This window comes from Arachis ipaensis, chromosome B2 (assembly GCF_059453495.1).
Source record: "Arachis ipaensis isolate K30076 ecotype BB chromosome B2, ASM5945349v1, whole genome shotgun sequence".
Taxonomy (NCBI): Eukaryota; Viridiplantae; Streptophyta; class Magnoliopsida; order Fabales; family Fabaceae; genus Arachis; species Arachis ipaensis.
In genome coordinates, this window is record NC_142437.1 from 30,470,099 (window position 1) to 30,493,628 (window position 23,530).

General features: G+C 37.9%; 1 protein-coding gene and 1 pseudogene across 1 annotated transcript; both read left to right on the forward strand.

The window, feature by feature from the left end:
- Positions 1 to 322: 322 nt before the first annotated feature.
- On the forward strand, positions 323 to 1,402 carry LOC107627104 (uncharacterized). The gene is made up of 2 exons (XM_016329968.1): positions 323 to 629; positions 990 to 1,402. The coding sequence occupies exons 1-2, from the start codon at positions 323 to 325 to the stop codon at positions 1,400 to 1,402; spliced, it is 720 nt and encodes a 239-aa protein (XP_016185454.1).
- Positions 1,403 to 5,305: 3,903 nt separating this feature from the next.
- On the forward strand, positions 5,306 to 23,462 carry LOC107627105 (uncharacterized; annotated as a pseudogene).
- Positions 23,463 to 23,530: the final 68 nt, after the last annotated feature.

Here is a 23,530-nt window from a genome sequence, read left to right on the forward strand (position 1 = left end):
TTGTGTGGTCTGGTCCTAAGTTAGATGGGAAATTGATTATAGTTATTGGGACACTTTGACATCTACCCATTTGAAGGCTCAGAACCTGTGGAATTTCATTGAACTGGGTTTGCAAGAAGGAGCAGATGCTGCCCAACAGAGGAGAGATCAATTGGCGCTATCTCAAATTCATCAAGGTGTAGATTATACTGTGTTTGGCAAAATAGCAAATGCCAAAAGTGCAAAAGAAGCATGGAACATGTTGAAGCTGTCATAGAAAGGCATAGATAAAGCTTAGAAAGCAAAGTTACAGTCTTTGAGAAGAGAATACGAAAGGTACGAGATGTCTAGCTCAGAAACTGTTGAGAAATATTTTACTCGTGTTATAGATCTTGTCAATAAGATGAGAGTCTGTGGAGAAGATATGCCCGATAGGAAAGTGGTAGAGAAAATTCTTCACACCATGTCGATGAAGTATGACCATGTGGTGACTACGATACTAGAGTCCCACGATATGGACACCATGAAGATTGCAGAGTTGCAGGAAACCATGGAAAGCCACATCAGCAGAATACTAGAGAAGTCAGAAAAATCAACCGAGGAAGCCCTGAAAAGTCGAGTGAATTTAAACAATGTTGTAGAATCAAGCCGTAAACAAGAAGGACGAGGTCGTGGTTTTAATTTTCAAAGTAGAGGCAGAGGAAGTTTCAGAGGAAGAGGTCGTGGCAATTACAACTAAGAAAGTTGCAATAATTTTACACCACCTAATCAAGGAAGAGGTGGAACGAATTTCAGGCCTGTCAACCGAGGAAGAGATCGAGGCAATTTTTATCAAGAAACAACCAATTTCAAATTCTTTCATTATGGAAAGTATGGACACAAAGCAGTAGATTGCATATTCAAAATGGTGAATAACAATCAAGCACACGTTGCAGAAAATTAGCATCAAAATACTAATGATAATTCGGGTACTAAGACTTTATTTTTTACAAGTAATTCATGTGCTGAAGATGAAAATATATGGTACTTGGATAATGCTTGCAGTAATCATATGTCTAGTAGAAATGAGCTATTTTCTTCATTAGATGATTCAGTCAAACTATTATTGAAGTTTGGTAATATTACAAAGATCCCTATTAAAGAAAAATGGCACATACCAATTAGATTGAAGGATGGTTCTCTGAGTTATATTTCTAATGTTTTCTATGCTCCTCAACTTGATTACAATTTATTAAGTATAAGGCAATTATCTGAGAAGGGATATAAGATGATAACTTATCGTGGATATTGCACTGTATTTGACAACAATGGAAGGTTCATAGATAAATCAAAGATGACTTCAAACAGAATGTTTCCGTTAAAAATTCAACATGTTAATCCCTCTTGCATGAGTTCTGTGATACTTGATGAAAACTGGCTGTGACATATGCGGTTTGAACATTTTCATTTTTCTGGCCTGAACTACCTGTCAAGAAAAGGACTTGTTTCTGGTCTACCATGGGTTCATATTCCCAATTGTGTTTGTGAGATTTGTCAAATGGAAAAGAAGCACAGAGATCCATTCCCTACAAGAAATTCATGGAGAGCTAGAAGATTACTTGAAATTGTGTATTCAGATCTCTGTTCTGTAGAAGTTTCAAGCAACGGTGGTAGTATGTACTTTATCACTTTTATTAATGATTTTAGTAGATATATATGGGTATACTTTCTGAAGAAAAAATCAGAAGCATGTGACGTCTTTAAGACATTCAAGGCGTTTGTCGAAAAATAAAGTGGTTGTAAAATCAAAATTCTCAAAACAGACAGAGGAACGGAATATCTTGCTTGTTTAAATTACTTTAAGCAACACACAATTCAGCACCAACTAACAACTAAATATACTCCTCAACAAAATGGAGTTGCAGAAAGAAAGAATAGAACCATCATGGATATGCCAGATGCATGCTCACGTCAAAACAAATGCCTAAAGAATTTTGGGCAGAAGCAATCGCAATAGCAGTTCATATTTAAACAGGTGTCCAACAAAGAGTGTTCAAGATAAAACTCCAAAGGAAGCTTGGAATGGAAAGCATCCTTCCATCCATCATTTCAGAGTCTTTGGGTGTATAGCTTATGCCCACATACCAGATCAATAAAGGAAAAAGTTAAATGACAAAGGCGAGAAGTGTATCTTTATCGGATATGGCACAGACTCAAAAGCATATAAGCTATATAATCCAAAAACAAAGAAAGTAATCATCAGCAGAGACGTGACGTTTGACGAGAAAGGCATGTGGGACTGGGATACAAAGACAGAAAAGCAGCCAATTGTAATTTCAAATACATGTGATGAAGAAGAAGAAAGACAACTGGACACAACTGAACAACCAGAATCATCCAGAAGACCTCAAAGATAGTGGAGACTACCTTATAGATTAGCAGATTATGAAGTTAGCAATGACAACGATCCGTCCGATGAATAAATCATAAATTTTGCTCTATTTTCAAATTGTGAGCCATTGAACTTTGAAGAAGCCTCTAAAGACAACAATTAGAAGAAAGCAATGAATGAGGAGATTCATGCCATTGAGAAGAATGACACATGGGAGCTGACAGATTTGCTAACAAATTTGGTGAAGTTGATCGTTTCAAAGCAAAATTAGTTGCTAAGGGATACAAACAAAAGCCAAGCATCGATTATTTTGAAGTATTTGCTTCTGTTGCTAGATTAGATAGTATTCGTATGATTATTTCACTCTCGGCTCAAAATAAGTGGAAGATACATCAAATGGATGTTAAGTTTGCATTTCTAAATGGCACTTTAGAAGAAGAAGTGTATGTTGAGAAACCTGCAGGATATGAAGTTCTTGGAGAAGAAGATAAAGTTTACAAGTTGAAGAAAGCTTTGTACGGGTTAAAGCAAGTACCAAGAGCATGGTACAAGAAGATTGATTCTTATTTCACACAGAATGTTTCAAAAGATGTCCATTTGAGCATACGCTTTATATCAAGCTCGTTGAACCTGGAGATATCTTGATCGTGTGTGTTTATGTTGATGATTTAATCTTTACTGGAAACAATTTGAAGATAATTGCAGAATTTAGGGAGGCTATGATAAAGCACTTTGAAATGACGGATATGGACTTGATGTCTTATTTTCTTGGCATCGAAGTTCTTCAAAAAGATGATGGAATTTTCATTTCTCAAAGAAAATATGAAAATGATATTTTGAAGAAATTTCAGATGGAACATTCAAAGCCAGTTCCTACTCCAGTCAAAGAGAAGTTCAAGTTGTTGAGAAAAGATAAAGGAAGAACAGTAAATTCTACATATTACAAAAGCTTGATTGGAAGTCTGAGGTACTTAACTGCAACCAGACAAGATATTGTGTTTAGAGTTGGTTTGCTTAGCAAATTCATAGAGGAACCTTGTACCAACCATTTGCAAGTAGCAAAACGGATTCTTCGATATATCAAAGGTACTTTAAATGATGGTATTTATTATAAAAATACTAATGAAGTGAATCTTGTTGGTTACACTAACAGTGATTGGGCTGGAGATATAGAAACAAGAAAAAGTACTTCGAAATTTGCATTTCATCTTGGTTCTAGTACAATTTCATGGTCATCAAAGAAACAACCAGTAGTAGCATTTTCTACAGCAAAAGCAGAATATAATACAGCAGTAAGTTGTGCAACAAAAGCAGTTTGACTAAGAAGAATTCTTGAGGAATTGAATGAGAAACAAAGTACTCCATCAACAATATTTTGCGATAACAAGTCTGCTATTGCATTTTGCAAAAATCCAGTATTCCATGGAAGATCAAAGCATATTGATATTCAGGTTCATAAAATCAGAGAGTTGGTAAATGAGAAAAAAGTTGACATCGACTATTGTCCTACAGAGGACCAAGTTGCAGATATCTTTACAAAACTGTTGAAGACAGAGTTATTTTACAAGTTAAAAAAGATGCTTGGAATAATTAATTCTGCAAGCTTGATTTAAGAGAGACAATGTTATTCATTATAAATCAATTTGCATCATTAGAATCTTCATGAAGAGTGTTGAAGTCAAAATGATCAAAGAGTTAAAAAAGCAAAGTTTGAGTTGAATACAATAATCATCAATTTGCTAGATTTTGCTAGAAGCTAACATATTGAAAAGTTTGAAGATTTTTCAAGAATATTCAAGAGAGTAGTACAACTACAACATGCTACAACATTGAAGAAATTCAAAATCAAATTGAATTGAAATTGAAAACCAAGCAACCTAAATTAGAAGATTATGGAAACTACATGAATGCAAGTTGTGTTTCTAGCACAAGATGAAGGAAGATTCATGAAGCCAACTCAAGAAATGGTGGTCATTACAAAATTGATTTGTGGTTCATAAATTATTATTTTAGTAGGAAGCGTTGCCTATATAAAGGCACATATGCCTTGTGTATTGTGTATGGTCTATAAATGAAATGAATAAGTTTCTTTGAAATATTAGAAATTCACTCCTTATTATTATGAGTGTTGGTGAGTTTGAGAGATTGAAAATATGATAGTATTACTTAGGGATAAGTATTGTTTTGGTCCCTCACGTTGAGGGTCGGAATCGAATCCGTCCCCGATCTAATTTTCGATTTAGAATCGTCCTTAACGTTTTTTTTTCGTATTAAAATTGTCCTTTTTAATTTTTATTCCTAAACTACCCTTCATTTTTAATAAAATTAAAAAAATTAAAAAAATAAAACACAGTCTCCCCTTCCCCACCCTTCGGTCTCCCTCTCCCCCACCCCTCCGGTCTCCCCTTCCCCCCACCATCCACCCCCACCCCCCACCCCCCGTCTCCCCTTCCCGCCACCCCCACCCCCGGTCTCCCCTTCCCCCCTCCCCCACCCTCCGGTTTCCCCTTTCCCCTTTCCCCTTCCCCCTCCCCCACCCCTCCGGTCTCCCCTTCCCCTCACCATCCACCCCTACCCCACCCCCACCCCACCCCACCCCGGTCTCCCCCTCCCCGTCTCCCCTTCCCGCCACCCCCACCCCCGGTCTCCCCTTCCCCCCTCCCCAACCCTCCAGTCTCCCCTTTCCCCTTTCCCCTTCCCCCTCCCCCTCCCCTTCCCCCCACCCCCACCCCCACCCTCCCCCTTCCCCCCACCCAGCGTCCCCACCCGCCCCCTCCCCGTCTGCCCTTCCCCCCACCTCCACCTCCACACAGAGAAGCAAAAACAGAAAATCAACAAATCATAAACAGAAAGTAACAATTCAGAAATCAACAGCAACAATTCTTCCATCAACAGCAAATAATTCAGAAATCAAGAAATTCAGAAATCAAGAAAATCAACAACTCAAAACCAACAATGATTCAACAAATCAAGAAGCAGAAAAAGCAGAAGACGAAGCAGCGAAGCAAGAAGCAGAGGCGGCGAGCAGCAGCGGCGAGCAGCAGCGGCGAGGCGGCGACCAGCAGCGGAGCGGAAGCCAACGACGACGAGGAGGTCACGGCGGCGACCTCCCTGTTTCTCCCCCCTTCTTTCTCTCTTCACCCCCGGTAGCGTGGTGAGGACGACGGCGGCAGCGCGGCGAGGACGCGGTGGTGATGAAGACGCGGCGGCTCCAAGCCCGTGACCCCCTCACTCGCAATCCAGCAGCGAGCTGCTCCCTCCCCGGCTCCATCCCCCTCCCCCCTTCCCTTCCCTTCCCCTCCCCTCCCCTCCCCCTGCACCTTCGTATACCCCCCCACCCACGCGTTTTCTTCCCCCTCCCCTCCCCAAACACGCGTTTTGTTTTTTTTTTTAATTTAATATATTTTATTATTAAAATAGGAATAGGGGTAGTTTAGGAATTAAATTAAAAATTTTAACAAAAAGGACGATTTTAATACCAAAAAAATACGTTAAGGATGATTTTAAATCCAAAATTAGAAGAGGGACGATTTCGATTCCGACCCTTAACGTAAGGGACCAAAACAATACTTATCCCTATTACTTATGAGAATGAGTGATCTTGGAGCCAATTAAGTGTGGATATTATACTTACAGCTGCTAATGCTAACATTACTCATAGAGTAGTCATTTTGACAACTGGACTAAAAGTATCACCGTAATCCACTCCTTGTACTTGAGTGAATCCTTTTGCAACTAGCCTTGCTTTGTGCCTTTCTATGGTGCCATCGAGATTGAATTTTACCCAAAAAATCCATTTACAACCCATAGCCTTCTTGCCTTTTGGAAGTTCAGTGAGACACCAAGTTCTGTTCTGATCTAGAGCTATCATTTCAGCTTGTATTGCTTTTCTTCCACCACTTCCTCATAAGTACTAGGTTCTATATTTAAGATGATGGCTAGAGAAAGGGACTTATATTTTGGGGTTAGTTTATCACATGACAAATGTTATGAGATAGGATATAAAGAGTTAGAGTTGACAAAGTTGCTAGAGTGAGCTGCATGGGTTATCATACAATGGTAGTCCTTCAAATAAGCAGGTGATTTTTTAACTCTTTCATATTTTCTAGTGATGCAGTCATGTGTGATGTCATAGTTTTGTGATGCAGGTGCATTTTTAATGTATGGTGTGGTAATTGGTACAATGGTGTGTGAAAAATTTGGTGAGTACATTGAACTTGAGAAATGTTCATTTAAATCTGTGAGTTTGGTATGTGTAGTTGATTGCAAATGATATGTGGATGGTATATCATATTGAAAAAGATCAATGCATTGTGGAGTACGAGTGGGTACCACAAGAATATTAGTGCTAGTGGAATGTGAAAATGGAACATGAGTTTCATAGAAAGTTACATTTCTAGATATGAAAATTTCTTTTGATTTTAAATCAATAAGTCGAAAAACCCTTTGCTCCTAATTTAAAACCAAGAAAAGTTATTTTCCTGGTTCTTGGGTCTAATTTTGTTCTTGAATTTGTTAATGTGGAGGCATATGCAAGAAAACCAAATACTCTTAAATATGAAAGGTCAGGTAAGTTAGCATACAAAAGCTTATAAGGACTAGCATTATCCAGTTTAGTGCTGGGCATCCTATTAATTTGGTGAATAGCGTGAGTAACTGCGTATTACTAAAAATAATGTGGCATTCCTTATTGAAATAACAGTGCTCTAGCAACACCTAAAATGTGCTAGTATTTTCGCTCTACAATTCCATTTTGCTCTGGTGTTTCTACACAAGGAGTTTGGTGTAAAATGTCAGTTGATGCAAAAAAAAGATTTTAGAGTGAATTCTGGCCCATTGTCAATCCTTATACACTTAACTTGTTTTTCAAATTATACTCTGATAAAATTCACAAAATTAATAACCAATTTGTGATGCCTCAGATTTGGTTTTCATAAATAAAAAATTTAAGTGAATCTGCTCTTGCCATCCACCACAGTCAAAAGATAATTTCTTTTATTTTGCAAAATGGCATGAGTCACAAGGAAGTTTTGAGGCAATATAATCTATGAAAAGATAATATTTCTTCAGTAAACTCAATTTATGCATGGGTATGTGTCCTAATCTAAGATGCCAAATGTTGTTGTGCTCGGTGTGTGAAGGTGTTATGGGATAAGTAGTAGTCGTAGTTGCCGCCAATGAAGCTTGCTTTGTTGGAGGAGGGGGAAAGTGAGAGAATTTTGGTTCTCTACTGATGAGTGGATATTTTATACACTTTTTGGCATCATTTTCATATTGTTTTAGTTGTTGTGTTTTTTGAAGATTTCAGGTAATTTCTGGCTGAAATTGAGGAGCTTTGGCAAAGTCTAATTCAGAGGCAAGAAAAGCGTAGCAGATGCTGTCAGATTCTGACCTTCATGCACTCAAATGAACATTTTTGGAGCTACCCCCTGCCTGGCGTTCAACGCTCTAAGGAGACAAGCCAGCATTGAACGCCCAAGAACCACCCCCTTTGGGGCATTCAACGCCGACCAAGAAAAAAAGGCAGCACCAATCACCCCCTAATGGGCGTTCAATGCCCATTCCTCAAAGTTGGATGCCAAACTCAATCCAAGAACTCAACCAAAGTGGGCCCAAGGATGGATTTTCGCACCTCTATTCTAGTCATACTTTTTGTACTTCTTAGTTATTAGATTAGTATTTAAAGGGAAAGATCACCCATGTTTAGGATGGATTTTCATACCTCTAGTCTAGTCATACTTCATGATTTACATAACTTCTGTAAAGCATGAGCAACTAAACCTCCTAAGTTAGGGTTAGGAGCTCTGCTGATTCTCATGGATTAATAATATTGCTGTTTCTATTTTAATGCATGTTTGATTCCATTCTCTTGTGCATTTTCGTTCTTCATCTCGTGAATTGAGGATGACCCATGACAATCATCCTTGTTTTACATGGGTTCCATGTGAGTCCTGACCCGGATAGCATTGAACCACAGTGAGAGAGTGCACTGCGGATTCCAAGAGCGTGCTTGGGCGACTTTGGATACGTGACATATAATCCTGTTGACCATGGGTTACTGAGGTTTCTGTGGTGTTAAGGCTAGAGTCTGAGAAGCAGCGTTCCCTGATCCAAAAGATCTGACATTGTCTGTGGTATTTTGAGTAGGATCGTGACGAGAGAACTTTTGCGTGGTCTAGAAAATTGCGGATAAATCCTCGTTGCAAGTATAGTTTCTAAACCTTCAAAAGTCCCTTCATACAAACGTTTTGGGTGTCACAAGTAACAAACCCCTTTAGAAATTGTTAACTGAGTATTCAAACCTCGGGTCGTCTTCTCAAGGAACTGCGAGGAAGTATGTTCTTATTATTGGTTATAAAGGTTGTAATCGGGGTTTAGAAGGTGAGAAGCAAGTAATTTAAATGACGAGTGAATTAAATGGCAATTAAAAATAAATAATAACTGTAAAACAACTTTTGGCAAGATAAGAGAAATTAGAGGTCCAACTTAGTTATCTCTCTCAACAATAATGAAAGTTGAATCTAAACTCCACTTGGTCAACCTTTACCAGGGCAAGGGAAAGTCAAGGGACTAATTAAATTGACCTTTGAATCCTATTTATCTCCTAAGAAAAGGTTGGGATTACTCAAGTTCAGCTCAATTAGCAAGATCACGATTATCAATTGTGTTGAGTTTAATAACTGTTGAGTTACTAAATTCTTAACCAGAACCAAAAGGGGAAAAAGTAAAATTGTTGGAATAATAAAGAGGTCCTTAGATGGGAAGCAATGGTAACTTAAATCAAAGAAAACAATCATAAACTGAAAATACCTCAATTATCATTAATTCAAATAATAGTCTGTAACATGGGAGAATTCATAAATCAAATTATAATAATCAATTCAAATGTTGGAATAAATAAATAGAAGTAATACTAAAAGAACATTAAACTTGGGATCCAGAGTTACTCTTAAAACAAGAAGAAATCCTAAATCCTAAAAGAGAGAGAGAAGATCTCCCTCTCAACTAAATCTAAATCATTGAAAGGTAAAAATATGCGAGCTCTGCTTTGAATGGAAGCATTCCCACACTTTATAACCTCTGGTCTATGCTATCTGTACTTGGATTTGAGCCAAAAAGGGCTTCAGAATTTGCTGGGGGCGTATTCTGTAATTTCTAGTGCGTGGCCTCTGTCATGCATCCGCGTGGGTCACGCGGTTGCGTCATTCGGAGCTTTTCCTTGCCACGCAGTCGCGTCAGTCATGCGGCCGCGTCGCTGCTGATTCGTGCTTGGCACGCGATCGCGTCATCCATGCGATCGCGTGGATACCAGTTCCTTTAAAGCTCGTTTTGCTTTCTCCTCCATTGTTGTATGTTTCCTTTTCCATCCTTTAAGTCATTCTGCCTTAGAAAATCTGAAACTATTCAACACACTAATCACGGCATCGAATGAAAATAAAGGTAATTAAATTAATTAATTTTAAAGCTTAGGAAACATGTTTTTAACAATATGACATAATAAGGAAGGGAAAGTAAAACCATGCAATTAATGTGAATAAGTAGGTGAAGAGTTGAATAAATCACTCTAATTAAGCACAAAAGAACTCATGAAATATGGGTTTATCAACCTCCCCACACTTAAACACTAGCATGTCCTCATGCTAAATCCAAGGTAAATAATTAAGGTTAAAGTGATGAAATGTTATGAAATGCAACCTATGCTAAATGCATCTACCTAATGGGTCATGCAATTCTAGTTCATCTACTCATATATAAAGCTTACATGTAGCTAAGTTAATTCACATTCTCAAGGATATATATATATATATATATATATATATATATATATATATATATATATATATATAGCTAACCCTTAAATAATAAAGCATTTTAGCAAATGAGATGGGAAAGAAAACTTTGTACAAACTTGCAAAACAATTAGTAATTTAAGTACATATATATGTTGATGAGTTATTGAACCCTCACTGGATTTTGTGTTTACTCTCTAGTCACTCAGTGTTTATTGGGTTTATTCACTCTATTTTTTTCTTTTTATTCTTACTTTCTATAACTTTGTTCTTCATCTAACCAATCAACAATTATAGAATATAGTCATACCAAAACTCATGAGGTCTTTAATTAAGGTTGTAATGGGGTCAAGGCAAAGGGTAAGGATATATGTATAAGGCTAAGTGAGCTAATAAGTGAATCCTTAATTAGACTAAGATCTCACCTAACATACATATTTAGTAAAATAAAATTTCTTTACCTATTTTCCCATATTTCCCACTTATTGTTACATGCTCATGTTTCACTTTTTAATTTATTTTTTTATTCCATGTGCATTATTTTCATTGGGGAATTTCCTTTTTGTATTCCCTCTTATTTAGATGCTGAAAAATAACTTTTTTTTAATGCACATGATAATTAAATTACTTAGATTTTCTCATGAGCATGCTTCCCAAATTTTATTTTATTCCTTTTTACTTTTTCTACCTTTTTGGTTCTATCATCCATGTTCCCAAAAGGTTTCCCACATTTAACTCTATTCATGATTTTCTATCTTAAGCTAGCCAAGGATTCACTTGGGATTTTCTTTTGTTTTTCTGCTTAAGGCTAGTAATTTGGCTAAATAGAATAAAGGGGTTTTAATAGGCTCAAGGGGGCTAACAAAGGTGATGTAAAAGGCAGGCTAATTTGGGGGTGAGTGAGCTAAAATCAACTGATGGCCTCAATCATTCTCTTGGTATGTATCTATTCTATATTCTATAATTGGACATATAGATTAAAGCAAAGGAAAGAACATCAGAATAAAAAGAAATATAACACACAGAAATGAAATTATGGTTTGAATGCAACCATACAATTTAAGCTCAAGACTCACAGGCTGTGTGTTCTCTAACTCAAGCATCATATATCATTTATATATTGTATGCAGGTTTAGTTAAAAATTCCCATTATTCTCTTGAAAAAAATTATTTAGGGTAGCTTTTAAAGTTTTAATGTTCCTCCTTGATGAAATGTTGTCAACTAACATGTAATGCTATATATACAAGGTGTGGGTTGTTTTGATTCTGTTAAAGTTTCTAGTTTACTTCCTTTTTATATTTTTCTATTTAAACTATATTATCTTTATGCTAAAAAAAGGGTAAACTATACTAATTAATCCACTAATAAATCAGAATTGCAAACTAAACTAAATGACTAAAATGAGCTAAATAACTAAAATATGAACAAAAAAAATGCAAAATGCAAAAAATAGAGTAAAATACACAAGTAGCAATGTATAAGTACTCGGAAAATAACAATAAAAGAAAAAGAGAAAAATACAGAAAAATATCCAAAATAAAAGAAAAAGTATGTAGTAGTTCACCAAAATAAACGCCAGAGATGGCGACCTCCCCACACTTAAAATGAAGCATCGTCCTCGATGCTCAATCAAGCCGGGTGTGAAGGAGTGTCATCACTGGTAGGGATGGTAGCTGGGGTCTCTGTGGCGGTGGTGGGCTGAGAGTCTGGCTGCTGTAGAGGGGAGACTGACTGGATCGGGATCTCCGGATCTGCAGCCTCAAACTGGGGCATAACCTCCTGATGCGGGGCAGTCTGCTCTGTGGCTGCCTGCTGATGAGTCTCCGCCTGGGAATGAGTCTCCTCCTCGTGCTCATCCTCCTCCTCCTCTGATGGCTCTGAAGGGGTGTCGGGCTCGGAGGGGATGTCGGCGCCCTGTCTGATCATCAGCTTCAGATGGGAATAGCGTCGCCTGCTGCGGCGCTCCAATCTCTCATACCGGCGCCTGTTACGGTGCTCCATCTGATCAAGCTGGCGGAAAAGATGGTGCACGAGGCGATAAACTGGCTCAGAGGCGGGTGGAGGTGCAGTAGTGGCAGCAGGGGCAGCTGGGGCAGCTGTGGATGAAGAAGGTCCAGCAGACGGAGGGGCTGTCTCATCAGGAGCAGTGACAGGTGGTGGTCTGTAGCCCAAAGCAAGTTTCTACTATGAGGAATGATCCTCCTGCAGTCCGCTGCTGGTGGTCACTCATCGGCATCCTCCCACATCAGCCTGACGGCATAGCCGTGTAACCAGATAAGAAAAGGGGAGGGTGCCTCGGACGTGGGCCCTGGCCATATAATGCCGGATAAAACGAGGCAAGTACAGGTCCTTACCCTCCAGAACACACCAGAGGAGGGTGATCATGGCAACCGGGATCTCAGTCTCATGAGTACTCGGCATCACATAATTGCTCAAGATCTGATGCCATAGTCGAGCCTCATCATTCAAGTACACTCTCTTGATCCCTCGAGGCATAGTGGTGTTCTGACCCATCTCCCAAGGAACAGCAGGGTCGAGAGCAATCCGTGCCTTCACAGCATCCCAATCAAACTGCATCTGGCCCATGTCCTCCTCAGCCTGTGCATAACCATCTGGCTGATCGGATTTGGCTGGGAGCTGGAGAATGGTCTCTATGGCCTCCTCAGTGACCAGAATTTGCTTTCCCCTCAGGTTCACTGCATCAAGGGTAGTAAGGTAGTAGTTGCAATAGAATTCCCTGACCCAAGATGCATTGACCTCTGTCAGTTGTCTCTCCAGAAAGAACTAGCCCCTTTGCTTAATTTGCTCAGTAGTGTATTGCTGGAGGGCTTCTGGAATCTTCAAGGTACGTTCCAGGTATAGATTTCTGGAGTTTGCAAAAGTCGGGTACTTCAGCTCACAGTACCGGTTTGCAAATTTTATAAGATCAGTCGAAGGGAGCAGCTGGTCAGCTTTTTCTTGCTGTGTGAAGTTCTTCTCCCGCCATGATGAATCGTGCATTAGAGAAATGATGGACTGGGAGGAATCTCCTCTCTTGCGCTTGCCAGTGGCCTTGCCTTTGCCTTTCCTTTGTGAGGCAGACATCCTGAAAAACAGAAAACCAGGAATGGATAAAAAAAATAGGAAAGCAAATAGGCAATTAAACAAAGGAAACTCAAAGCGGTAAGGGAGAAATAAAATAAGGAAAATGAGTAATTGGAATGGGATTGAATTAATGTTAAATGGAAAGAAAATAAGCAATATGCCATGGTTAGAAAGTTAGAGGAAAGTGAAAATAATTAGAAAAGGGATCAAAAGGGTTAGAATGGTTAAGAGTTGAAAAAGAAATTAGTAAATTAAAATCAGTGAGTTAGGAAAGTAAGTGGCATAGAAAATTCCATATAACAAGGATTCACAAGTAAGAATAGAAGTACTCATAATCGAATAAAGAAAACAGGGTGATGCTGATTCGAATAGAAATAAAGAAATCAGAAATTGGAATCAGTGAATCACAAATGCATGTTATGAACCAGGAAATCAAAAGAGGATAAGAAAGTGGCCCTAGCATTCATGAAATGGTTTGGGGAAAGCAGAATAAAATAGAGTTGCCAAACCAAAACAAGAATGAAAACAATTTTTTTTTTAAATTTGGGCAGCATTCCGGCTAAAAATGGATTATCCCGGAAAATAAACAACAATCAGATCAGGTCATATGAATTAAAAGAAAGCAAGCTGCATGTACATAGATATAAAATAAACATAAAAACTCAATGTAAACAGTAGCAACATACAAGAAGGCAGCATATGAATCATGATTATAGCAGCAACAGATTTGCACATAGGATAAAACAGAAGTAAGAACAGTGCAAGTAAACAGACCTAGATCCACTAACCACAGCCTAAGCTACCTAACAACCTAAAAATCCACTACAACATGCAAGTCTAGCTATCCTAATCATGAACATAAATGGAATAAAAAAAAAGTGACGAACGGATAAAAAGGGTTGCGTGTTGCGGAACCTGGTAAGCGGAAGGAGTGGAACAGGGAAGAAAGTGGATGCGGCGGCGTCCGGCGTGGTGGTGGTGCACGGCGACGCGGTGGCGGCTGACGGGGCAGTGGCAGCGAGGGTTTTGGATTGGTGATAGAAGAAGGGGGTGCGGTTGGGTGGCGGAGAGAGAGGGGGCGCGGCTGGGTGGCGGGGGTGCGGGGCGGTGGTCGCGGAGGCAGTGGCGGAGAGGGAAGGGGAGAAGAGGAAGGGAGAAGAAGGGAGGGGAGGGGAGGGGGTTAGGGCGGCGGCGTATGGGGTGGCGGCGGCGTCTGGGTGGCCGGCGGTAGCGGCTGGGTGGTGCTGGGTGGTGTTGGAGGGAGAGGGAGCAGAGAGGGAGAAGAGGGTTGGGGGTGGGGGGGCTCGCGACTGATAGGGTTCGCGGGTTGGGGGGGTTATATTTTCGAATCCACGCGGCTGCGTGGGGCACGCGGTCACGTGGTTGGGACGAAAATGGGAGTGACGCGATCGCGTGGGGTGCGCGATCGCATGAGAGGGGGGTAAGAAGGGTGACGCGATCGCGTGGGCCGCGCGATCGCGTCGCTGGAAGTTGTGCTAAATGCACGACTCCAGCGCCGTCTTAGCGCAACTCTCTGTCCCCTTTTTGGGGTGATGTGCAATCCATGCGACGCGATCGCGTCGCTCACGCGGTCGCATGGGATTGGTATTGGGTAAGTGACGCGATCGCATGGGGTATGCGATCGCGTGGGCTAATTTGTGCGAAACGCACAAGGGCCGCACGATTCCAGCCTAACTTTCTGTTCGTTGGATCCTTACGCCGATATATATATCACGCGGCCGCGTGGTTCACGCGGTCGCATGGGTGGTGTTTTGCGTGATACGACGCGATCGCATGGGGCATGCGGTCGCGTCGTGCAACCCTTTTTTTTATATGCATGAAAAATGCAGAATGCAATGACTGTCATGAATGCTTATGCATGATTCCAGGTTTAATAAATTAAAATGAAAAAGGAAAAATGAAAGCAATTAACAAGAAATAAGTTGAAAAAGAAGCAACCATACCATGGTGGGTTGTCTTCCACCTAGCACTTTTAGTTAAAGTCCTTAAGTTGGACATTGGAAGAGTATCCTGTTATGGTGGTTTGTGTTTAAATTCGTCCAAAAATTTCCACCAGTGCTTGGAATGCCAATAGCCTCCGGGGTCCCAAACTAGGCATGTAAAGCTTCTGAGCAGCTTCAAATAAATTTTTAGGCTCCTGGGGTAACAAATGTCAGAATAAACCTCAGGATTCCAAGCCTTGCGTTTAAATCCGCCTCCATCTTGGTCTACATGTCTCCATCCGGGCGGTTTAAAAAGTAGAATCTCACCGTGGTGACCAAACGTTCTCTGTGATCCGTGCAATTGAGCATGATACCAATCCGTGTACTTCGAGGTGAAGCGTGGAACCTTATTGAACCTGGTGCACCAGCTCTGAATACGAGCCAATTCCCTCTTACTCTTAAAGCCGTAGAGAGCTCTAAGTTGGCCATCTGTTTCAAGCAAACCATATTCAAGTGAATAAGTAAAATTATAAGTTAAGGATTGTACCCACTTGAAGCTTGTATTGGGTGGTAATGGCCTTGGGATAGGTGTTTTTGGTGGTTCTGCAAGTTCCGTTTCCTTGTGTTCTTCTGTGAATTCTTCCACTTCCTTGCAAAGATCTTCAATTGTATCTGTATCCTGGTCAAAGTCTTCTATGTCTTCCTCATCACTCGAGTCATAGATTGGAGGTTGAGAGAAATCTACCTCCGCATCATCTTCATATTCACTTGGGGGAGATTCTTCGATCTCAGAGAATTCACTTGCGGACGCAAGTTCATCACTAGGAGAACTAGACTTGTGACTATCATCATCAAGGAAATTTGCTTCTTGGATTATTCCGTCTGATTCTTCGTAAACGACTTGCCTTGGAGATTGTACGGTATCCTCCTTAGCATTAACTTTGGCATCTTGGACGGAGTTTTCCTCAATTCTGGATTCCCAAGGAAGTTCAGCATCGCCTAGATCTTCAACCAATTCTTCTTCTTGAACAATGACAGCTTCTTCCACTTGTTCTAGTACGAATTCATTTTCTGTCTTGTTCACTGGAGTCTCTAGTATTTCTTTCATGCTACGCTCTTCATTGGGTTGTCCACATGGAGCTGTGGTTGATCCTTGTATATTTGAGCGCCTGGTGGCCCATTGAATTAGTGCTTGCTCCAGTTGTTGAACGGTTGTTTGAAATTTAATTACTGTTTCTTTTAGGCGATCCTTTGCTTCGCGGTTTTCCAGACTTGGACATGATACAAACGAAAGTGGTGATGATTGGGAACGATTGGATTGGTATTGGGGTAAGGAAGGATCATATGATGGCGAATGGTGAAGAAAAGCTTGTGAGTGTGGTGGTTCGAGGTTATGTTGAAAAGATGGTTCATATGCACGGGGTGGGACTTGTTGGTAGTTACAAGGTTGTCCACCATGCCTTTCAGCTGGGTATGCACGGTGGAATGGTCTTTGTCCATGATATCTCGGAGGGTGTTGCTGCCAAAAGGGTTGATTAGATCCTCTTGGTTCCATCCATCCTTGATTGGTCTGACCTTGATGCACATTCCTGCTGTAACTTCTATTTCCTTTAATAATATTAGAACCAAACTCAAAGCGAGAGGGGTGAGAGTTCATAATAGCAAATAAAGATAAAAAAGAAAAAACAAAAGTAAATAAACAAGCAAAAGAAAAATATTTACAATAACCAATAATAAGGCACACGTTAGCAGTTCCCCGGCAACGGCGCCATTTTGACGAGAGAACTTTTGCATGATCTAAAAAATTGCGGATAAATCCTCGTTGCAAGTATAGTTTCTAAACCTTCAAAAGTCCCTTCATACAAACGTTTTGGGTGTCACAAGTAACAAACCCCTTTAGAAATTGTTAACCGAGTATTCAAACCTCGGGTCGTCTTCTCAAGGAACTGCGAGGAAGTATGTTCTTATTATTGGTTATAAAAGTTGTAATCGGGGTTTAGAAGGTGAGAAACAAGTAATTTAAATGACGAGTGAATTAAACGGTAATTAAAAATAAATAATAACTGTAAAACAACTTTTGGCAAGATAAGAGAAATTAGAGGTCCAACTTATTTATCTCTCTCAACAATAATGAAAGTTGAATCTAAACTCCACTTGGTCAACCTTTACCAGGGCAAGGGAAAGTCAAGGGACTAATTAAATTGACCTTTGAATCCTATTTATCTCCTAAGAAAAGGTTGGGATTACTCAAGTTCAGCTCAATTAGCAAGATCACGATTATCAATTGTGTTGAGTTTAATAACTGTTGAGTTACTAAATTCTTAACCAGAACCAAAAGGGGAAAAAGTAAAATTGCTGGAATAATAAAGAGGTCCTTAGATGGGAAGCAATGGTAACTTAAATCAAAGAAAACAATCATAAACTGAAAATACCTCAATTATCATTAATTCAAATAATAGTCTGTAACATGGGAGAATTCATAAATCAAATTATAATAATCAATTCAAATGTTGGAATAAATAAATAGAAGTAATACTAAAAGAACATTAAACCTGGGATCCAGAGTTACTCTTAAAACAAGAAGAAATCCTAAATCCTAAAAGAGAGAGAGAGAAGATCTCCCTCTCAACTAAATCTAAATCATTGAAAGGTAAAAATATGCGAGCTCTGCTTTGAATGGAAGCATTCCCACACTTTATAACCTCTGGTCTATGCTGTCTGTACTTGGATTTGGGCCAAAAAAGGCTTCAGAATTCGCTGGGGGCGTATTCTGTAATTTCTGGTGCGTGGCCTCTGTCACGCGTCCGCGTGGGTCACGCGGTCGCGTCATTCGGAGCTTTTCCTTGCCACGCGGTCGCGTCAGTCATGCGGCCGCATCGCTGCTGATTCGTGCTTGGCACGCGATCACGTCATCCATGCGATCGCGTGGATACCAGTTCCTTTAAAGCTCGTTTTGCTTTCTCCTTCCATTGTTGTATGTTTCCTTTTCCATCCTTTAAGTCATTCTGCCTTAGAAAATCTGAAACTACTCAACACACTAATCACGGCATCGATTGGAAATAAAGGTAATTAAATTAATTAATTTTAAAGCTTAGGAAACATGTTTTTCACAATATGACATAATAAGGAAGGGAAAGTAAAACCATGCAATTAATGTGACTAAGTAGGTGAAGAGTTGAATAAATCACTCTAATTAAGCACAAAAGAACTCATGAAATATGGGTTTATCAGATCGCGAAGGAGAGTGGTTTGCTTAGGTCTTCACCTTCGACTATAGTGGGAAGCCATGAGTTAACTTGATAAGGATGCTACATGAGTTGCTCGGATATGGTGAACTGCTATGGTTTAGAAGAGACTAACTTGATGAGGATGCTACATGAGTTAGTCAATTACGGCTGCCGTTGAATGAATCATTCGTTATCGAAGTAGATAGTAAGAAAAGTTAATTCGGAAAGAATACTCATCTCCAAAGCCTTAACTGAATATCTATCATTACTTTTACACTAATTCGGTATCTCGTTTCCTTTACTATTTTGTTTATGCTTCTTAAACAAATAACCATCTTTTCTAATCGCCTGACTAAGATTGACAATATAGCCATTGTTTGCTCAATTCGACAATCTCCGTGGGATTCGACCCTCACTCAGCTGAGGTATTACTTGGACGACCCGGTGCATTTGCCAGTTCAGTTGTGCGGGTTCAATTTTGCGCACCAAGTTTTTGGCACTGTTGTCGGAGATTGTTCGAGTTTGACAAACTACCAGACTATCTTGTTGCTTAGATTAGGTATTCTTCAAGTTTTAGTTACTCTTTTAATTGTGTCTTTTGTTTTCTTTTGCAAAAATTTTTCAAAACTCTTTTCCTTTCTTTAGTAATTTTTGTCTTTTATTTGAGTATTGTGTCAGTTTTTAAGTTTGGTGTCCCCCTTGTATTCATAAAAATTTCGAAAATTGTTCCTGAGTGTTTTTCATTGTGTTCGAATTGTTCTTGGTTATTTTTCTTGTTTGATTTTAAAAATTTTAAGTTTGGTGTCTTTTTGTGTTTTCTTTTAAATTTTCGAAAATTGGTGTCCTTGGATCTTAAATTTTTAAGTTTGGTATCTCTTAGTTGTTTTTCTTTTTCCTTAAAACTTGAAAATCCAATTTTTTTTTCTTTTATCTTTGTTTAAATTTTCGAAAATCTTGTTATCTTTTTTTATCTTAATTTAAAATTTTAAAGTTTGGTTTTTTCTTATTAGTAAAGTTTAAATTTTAAATTTTATTTTTTCAAATCTTTATCTTATTTTTTTATCTTTCTTTAAATTTCAAAAATCCTATCTTATCTTACTTTAATTTCAAATCTTAAAATTCAATTTCAAAATTCAAAATTTAAAATTTAAATTTCAAATATCAAAATCAAATCTTTTTCCAAAATCAAATTTCAAATCTTATCTTTTCAATTCTTTTTCAATTCTTTATCACATCTTCTTACTTTAAGTCCTTCCTATCTTATCTTCTTTCTAAATTTAAAACTTTTAAATTCCAAGTCTTTACTTTCTTTTAAAATTAAATTTCAAAAATCAAATCTTTTAATTTGTTTTTAATTCTTGTTTATTAGTTAGTTACTTGTTTTACCTTATTCTCTTTTTATTTCCTTTTTCTTTCTTCTTTTTTTTTTGAAAACTTTCTAACTACTTTCTCTCTCACCTATTTTTGAAAACCACAATTAATTTTCAAATCATGGATACTAATAAAAAATTGGTAGGGACTTGGTATTTGGTGCGGATTTTGAGAATATCCACAACTAAACCGGCAAGTGCACCGGATCGTCCAAGTAATACTTCAGGTAAGTGATGGTCGATCCGATGAGGAATGAGGAACTGAGCAACAATGGTCAACTGATTAGCTTAGTCAGGTGAATGGAAAAAATTAGTTTTGTGGGTTTTAAAAGCATTAAACAATAAAACAAGAGTAAAGAAAGCAAATAATGAGTTTGGTGTAGAAATCAATGAGAGAAACAGTTAAGGTATTGGAGATATTTACTTTTTTGGATTAAGGTCTCTTACCAACTATTTTAATCATGCAAGATTCATTTCATGGCAAACTGTAATTGACTAAACCCTAATCTCTTAGTGATTTAGTCTCCTCTAACCTTCATCAACCGCCAATCCCTTAGTCACTTGATTCCGATTATAGGATTAAGTTCAAATCTAGTTTATGGCCACAAAAACCCTAATTACCCAAGACAAAATGGATTATATGTCACATATCCAGATTAGTTCAAGTAATTAGCAATTTAGGAGGAATTTACTTTCAAGCTGTGCTCAAGTGAAAAACCTCTCCCAAGGGTCACAAGAATGCATCTAGAGTAAGGGTCATACTCCCATTCTACCCAGATTCATAAAATTAAGAACGAAAGTAATCCTTGAAACTGAATCAGTACATTAATTAAAATATAAAAGTAATAGTTTTAATCCATAAAAATAAACAGAGCTCCTAACCTTAACTAAGGAGGTTTAGTGGCTCATGACTTACAGAGAAAACAAGGATTCTGAAAGGTGTCAAAGTGCAGGAGTGAGAAGATCTCACTAAAGGGTGAATCTCCTCCCTTTTATATCTAACCTAATTTGATTTGAAAATAAAATAAAATAATAAATTCTAAAACTAAAAGATATTATTTGTAAATAAAAATTACAAAAATAAAAGATAAGATAACTAATAAAAGCTAAATTTACTGGAAAATGCTTCCTTGATGGGCTTCACTTTAGACTTCCTATAGCGCCCAAAGAGGGTAGGAGTGTTGCTGCTTTGTAAGGCTTGCTGGCGCTAAACGACAGCTTGGTGTTTAGCGCCCAATGGGGTAGCTCCAAATCTTCTCATTTTCGCTCTAAACTTTGTCAAATTGTTTCGAATTTCATCTGAAATCATAAAAAGCACTAAAATAACTCAAAATAGCATCTAAAGAAGATTTTTGCACTAAAATAATATAAAACGTAGTAAATTCTAACTGAAAACAACTAGAAAATAAGTGGAAAAAGGGTATAAGATACTCACGCATCAGTATTATAAGGTGCCCAAAGTCCCACATTATATATTATGGGATGCTTGATGTTGTATTAAAAAAAAGTGATTTTTTTCGCTTAACAGCTGACTTTTAAGATGTGAGTTCTCACTTTCCTTAAGTACTTAACAGAAATCAAATTAATATTCTAATTTGGCAACATATATTTTGCTCAAATATGGACCGTTCATATGACTGTTTCTTACATCCATCCACTTTATATGTATAGAAACTTTTTTCATTATATTGCTATGGATACATTCATTTATAATCTTATTCTAGAAATATGAACTGTTCTCCATCCATGAGGCTTATACATATAATTTTTTTATCACGTTTTTTAAATTGTCACTGCAGGAGATTTTCTTCTCAAGACAACCACATTGTCTAATTCAAATGAAAATGTTGGGCTAAAAGAGCTTTTTGCAAAGCATGATTTGAATGATAATGTCCTGGGAATGTAATTTTGAGAAGCCTTATCAATTGTTCGAGCTACTACTGGTTCTGATGCTGGTCAGGTGATACCTTCAACTGAAAAAACAATTCAAAAGTCACCATGTTCGGTTATTGTACCTTCAGATGAATTTTTGAAGATTGTGAAAAAATATGGTGATAGAATTTTGTTAAAGGAGTCTGACAGAAGACCCAAAACCTCAAAAAAGAAAGCAAAAAAGTGGTCATCAACTAATGGCATTAGCAATGTAAAGCATTTGAAAAATTTTGATGACTGGAAAGGTATCCCACCTTGGGATCCATCAGTAGGAGGGGATGGATATCCAAAGTTCCTTTGTGATGTTATGGCAAGCATTTTAACTTTAAATATTTGATGCCTCCTTCAATATGGATATAATAAAATTCCAATTGCTTGTGGAATAAAGAACATATGATGAGGTTTATCTCTTGTCTTGTATTATTTGTCTTTTGGTGTTTTATTGTAATCTTTTACCCGGAAAAAAATGGGTTGCTGTTGTAATTTTAGAATTAATTATTAGTATTTATAAATTGAATATAATTCTGGGAAGGAAAACTACTCAAGTTGAAGGCTTGGCTAAACATTTACGATGTGTTGGGATGGATGATGCAATTCCTTATTCAAAGAAGCATGAACAAAGGTTGTAAATACAGTACGCTTTACCCTCTCTATTCTTTAGTTGTTGATTTTACCTTAGGAGTTCTGACAGTTGGTCTGATCCTATATCATTTTTACTGATGAAACTTCAATTATATTCAGGGAGTTAATAGAGCAAGCGCGCAGAGAGGAGAGTACTTTTAACACGAGATGCCAAGTTGCTAAGATATGAATATCTAATAAATAACCAAATATATAAAGTGACGAGTCTTCTAAAAAATGAACAGCTACTTGAGGTATGTGTACTTTAAATACGAAGTCTTAAAGATTTTGATATTATACATATTTTAACGTAGAATAAACTATATTAATTATTAATTTTAGTACGTGAACTTTTAGCGTTATGATATGCAAGAATGCTCATTTTAGGAACGAGGTTATACCACATATTTTGAAGTTGTATCTTTAGCTCAACATTATTGCTTATAATAAGATAGAAATTTTCCCTATATATTCCTGGAGAAAATGATTGTATGCTGTGGAGCACGCTAAAATCGAAGTTTGTTTCAGGTCATTGAAGCCTTTCAGCTAAAAATTAGTGAGGATTAGCTGATGCCAAGGTGTACAAATTGCAATGGGAGATTCATACAAAAGAGGGTATTGAAGCTGCAAAGGGTTCTCAAAAAATTCCAAATTACTTATTTAACAAGAATGTAGAGTTCTGGCAGTGCATGGACTGTCACCAACTTCTTATTATTATGCCATTAGAATAGAACAATGTGGCACCGGCTAATTATTTATTTATTTTTTATTTTAATTTTCATACATCAATAATGGAAAATAGTTTTACACAAACATTTAATCGTTGTCACATCATCAAAAGTAATTAGTTCTCAAAATCACTACTTAAAAAGTCATCTAAATATATAAATTTGATTTGATGATCATGTAAAATTAAACTCTATTTTTAAATTTCTGAGTTTTTAAATTAAACTCTATTCGAAAATACACATATCTATAAGGTTAATGTGTACTTAGCATGTTTCTTCTAGATATGTGTATTTATATGATGATATAGTGAGCCACCTTCCTAAGTTGAATAGTATGTGCTTTGTCCTTTATACAGGGAACTCAATACCACAATGCAATACAGAAGTTCATTGATGTCTACAAGCTGAGTGATTAATTTATTTGCACTCTACTGTGGATGTGCATTTGAACGATAGTGATATCGATTCTGAGAGCTATTATCCA

Excerpts from the sequence above, each read along its gene's own strand:
- LOC107627104 (XM_016329968.1), top strand. The coding sequence starts at position 323 with ATGTCTAGCTCAGAAACTGTTGAGAAATATTTTACTCGTGTTATAGAT. Across the intron at positions 630-989 it reads CAATGTTGTAGAATCAAGCC|ATGAAAATATATGGTACTTG; the intron begins GTAAACAAGAAG and ends CATGTGCTGAAG.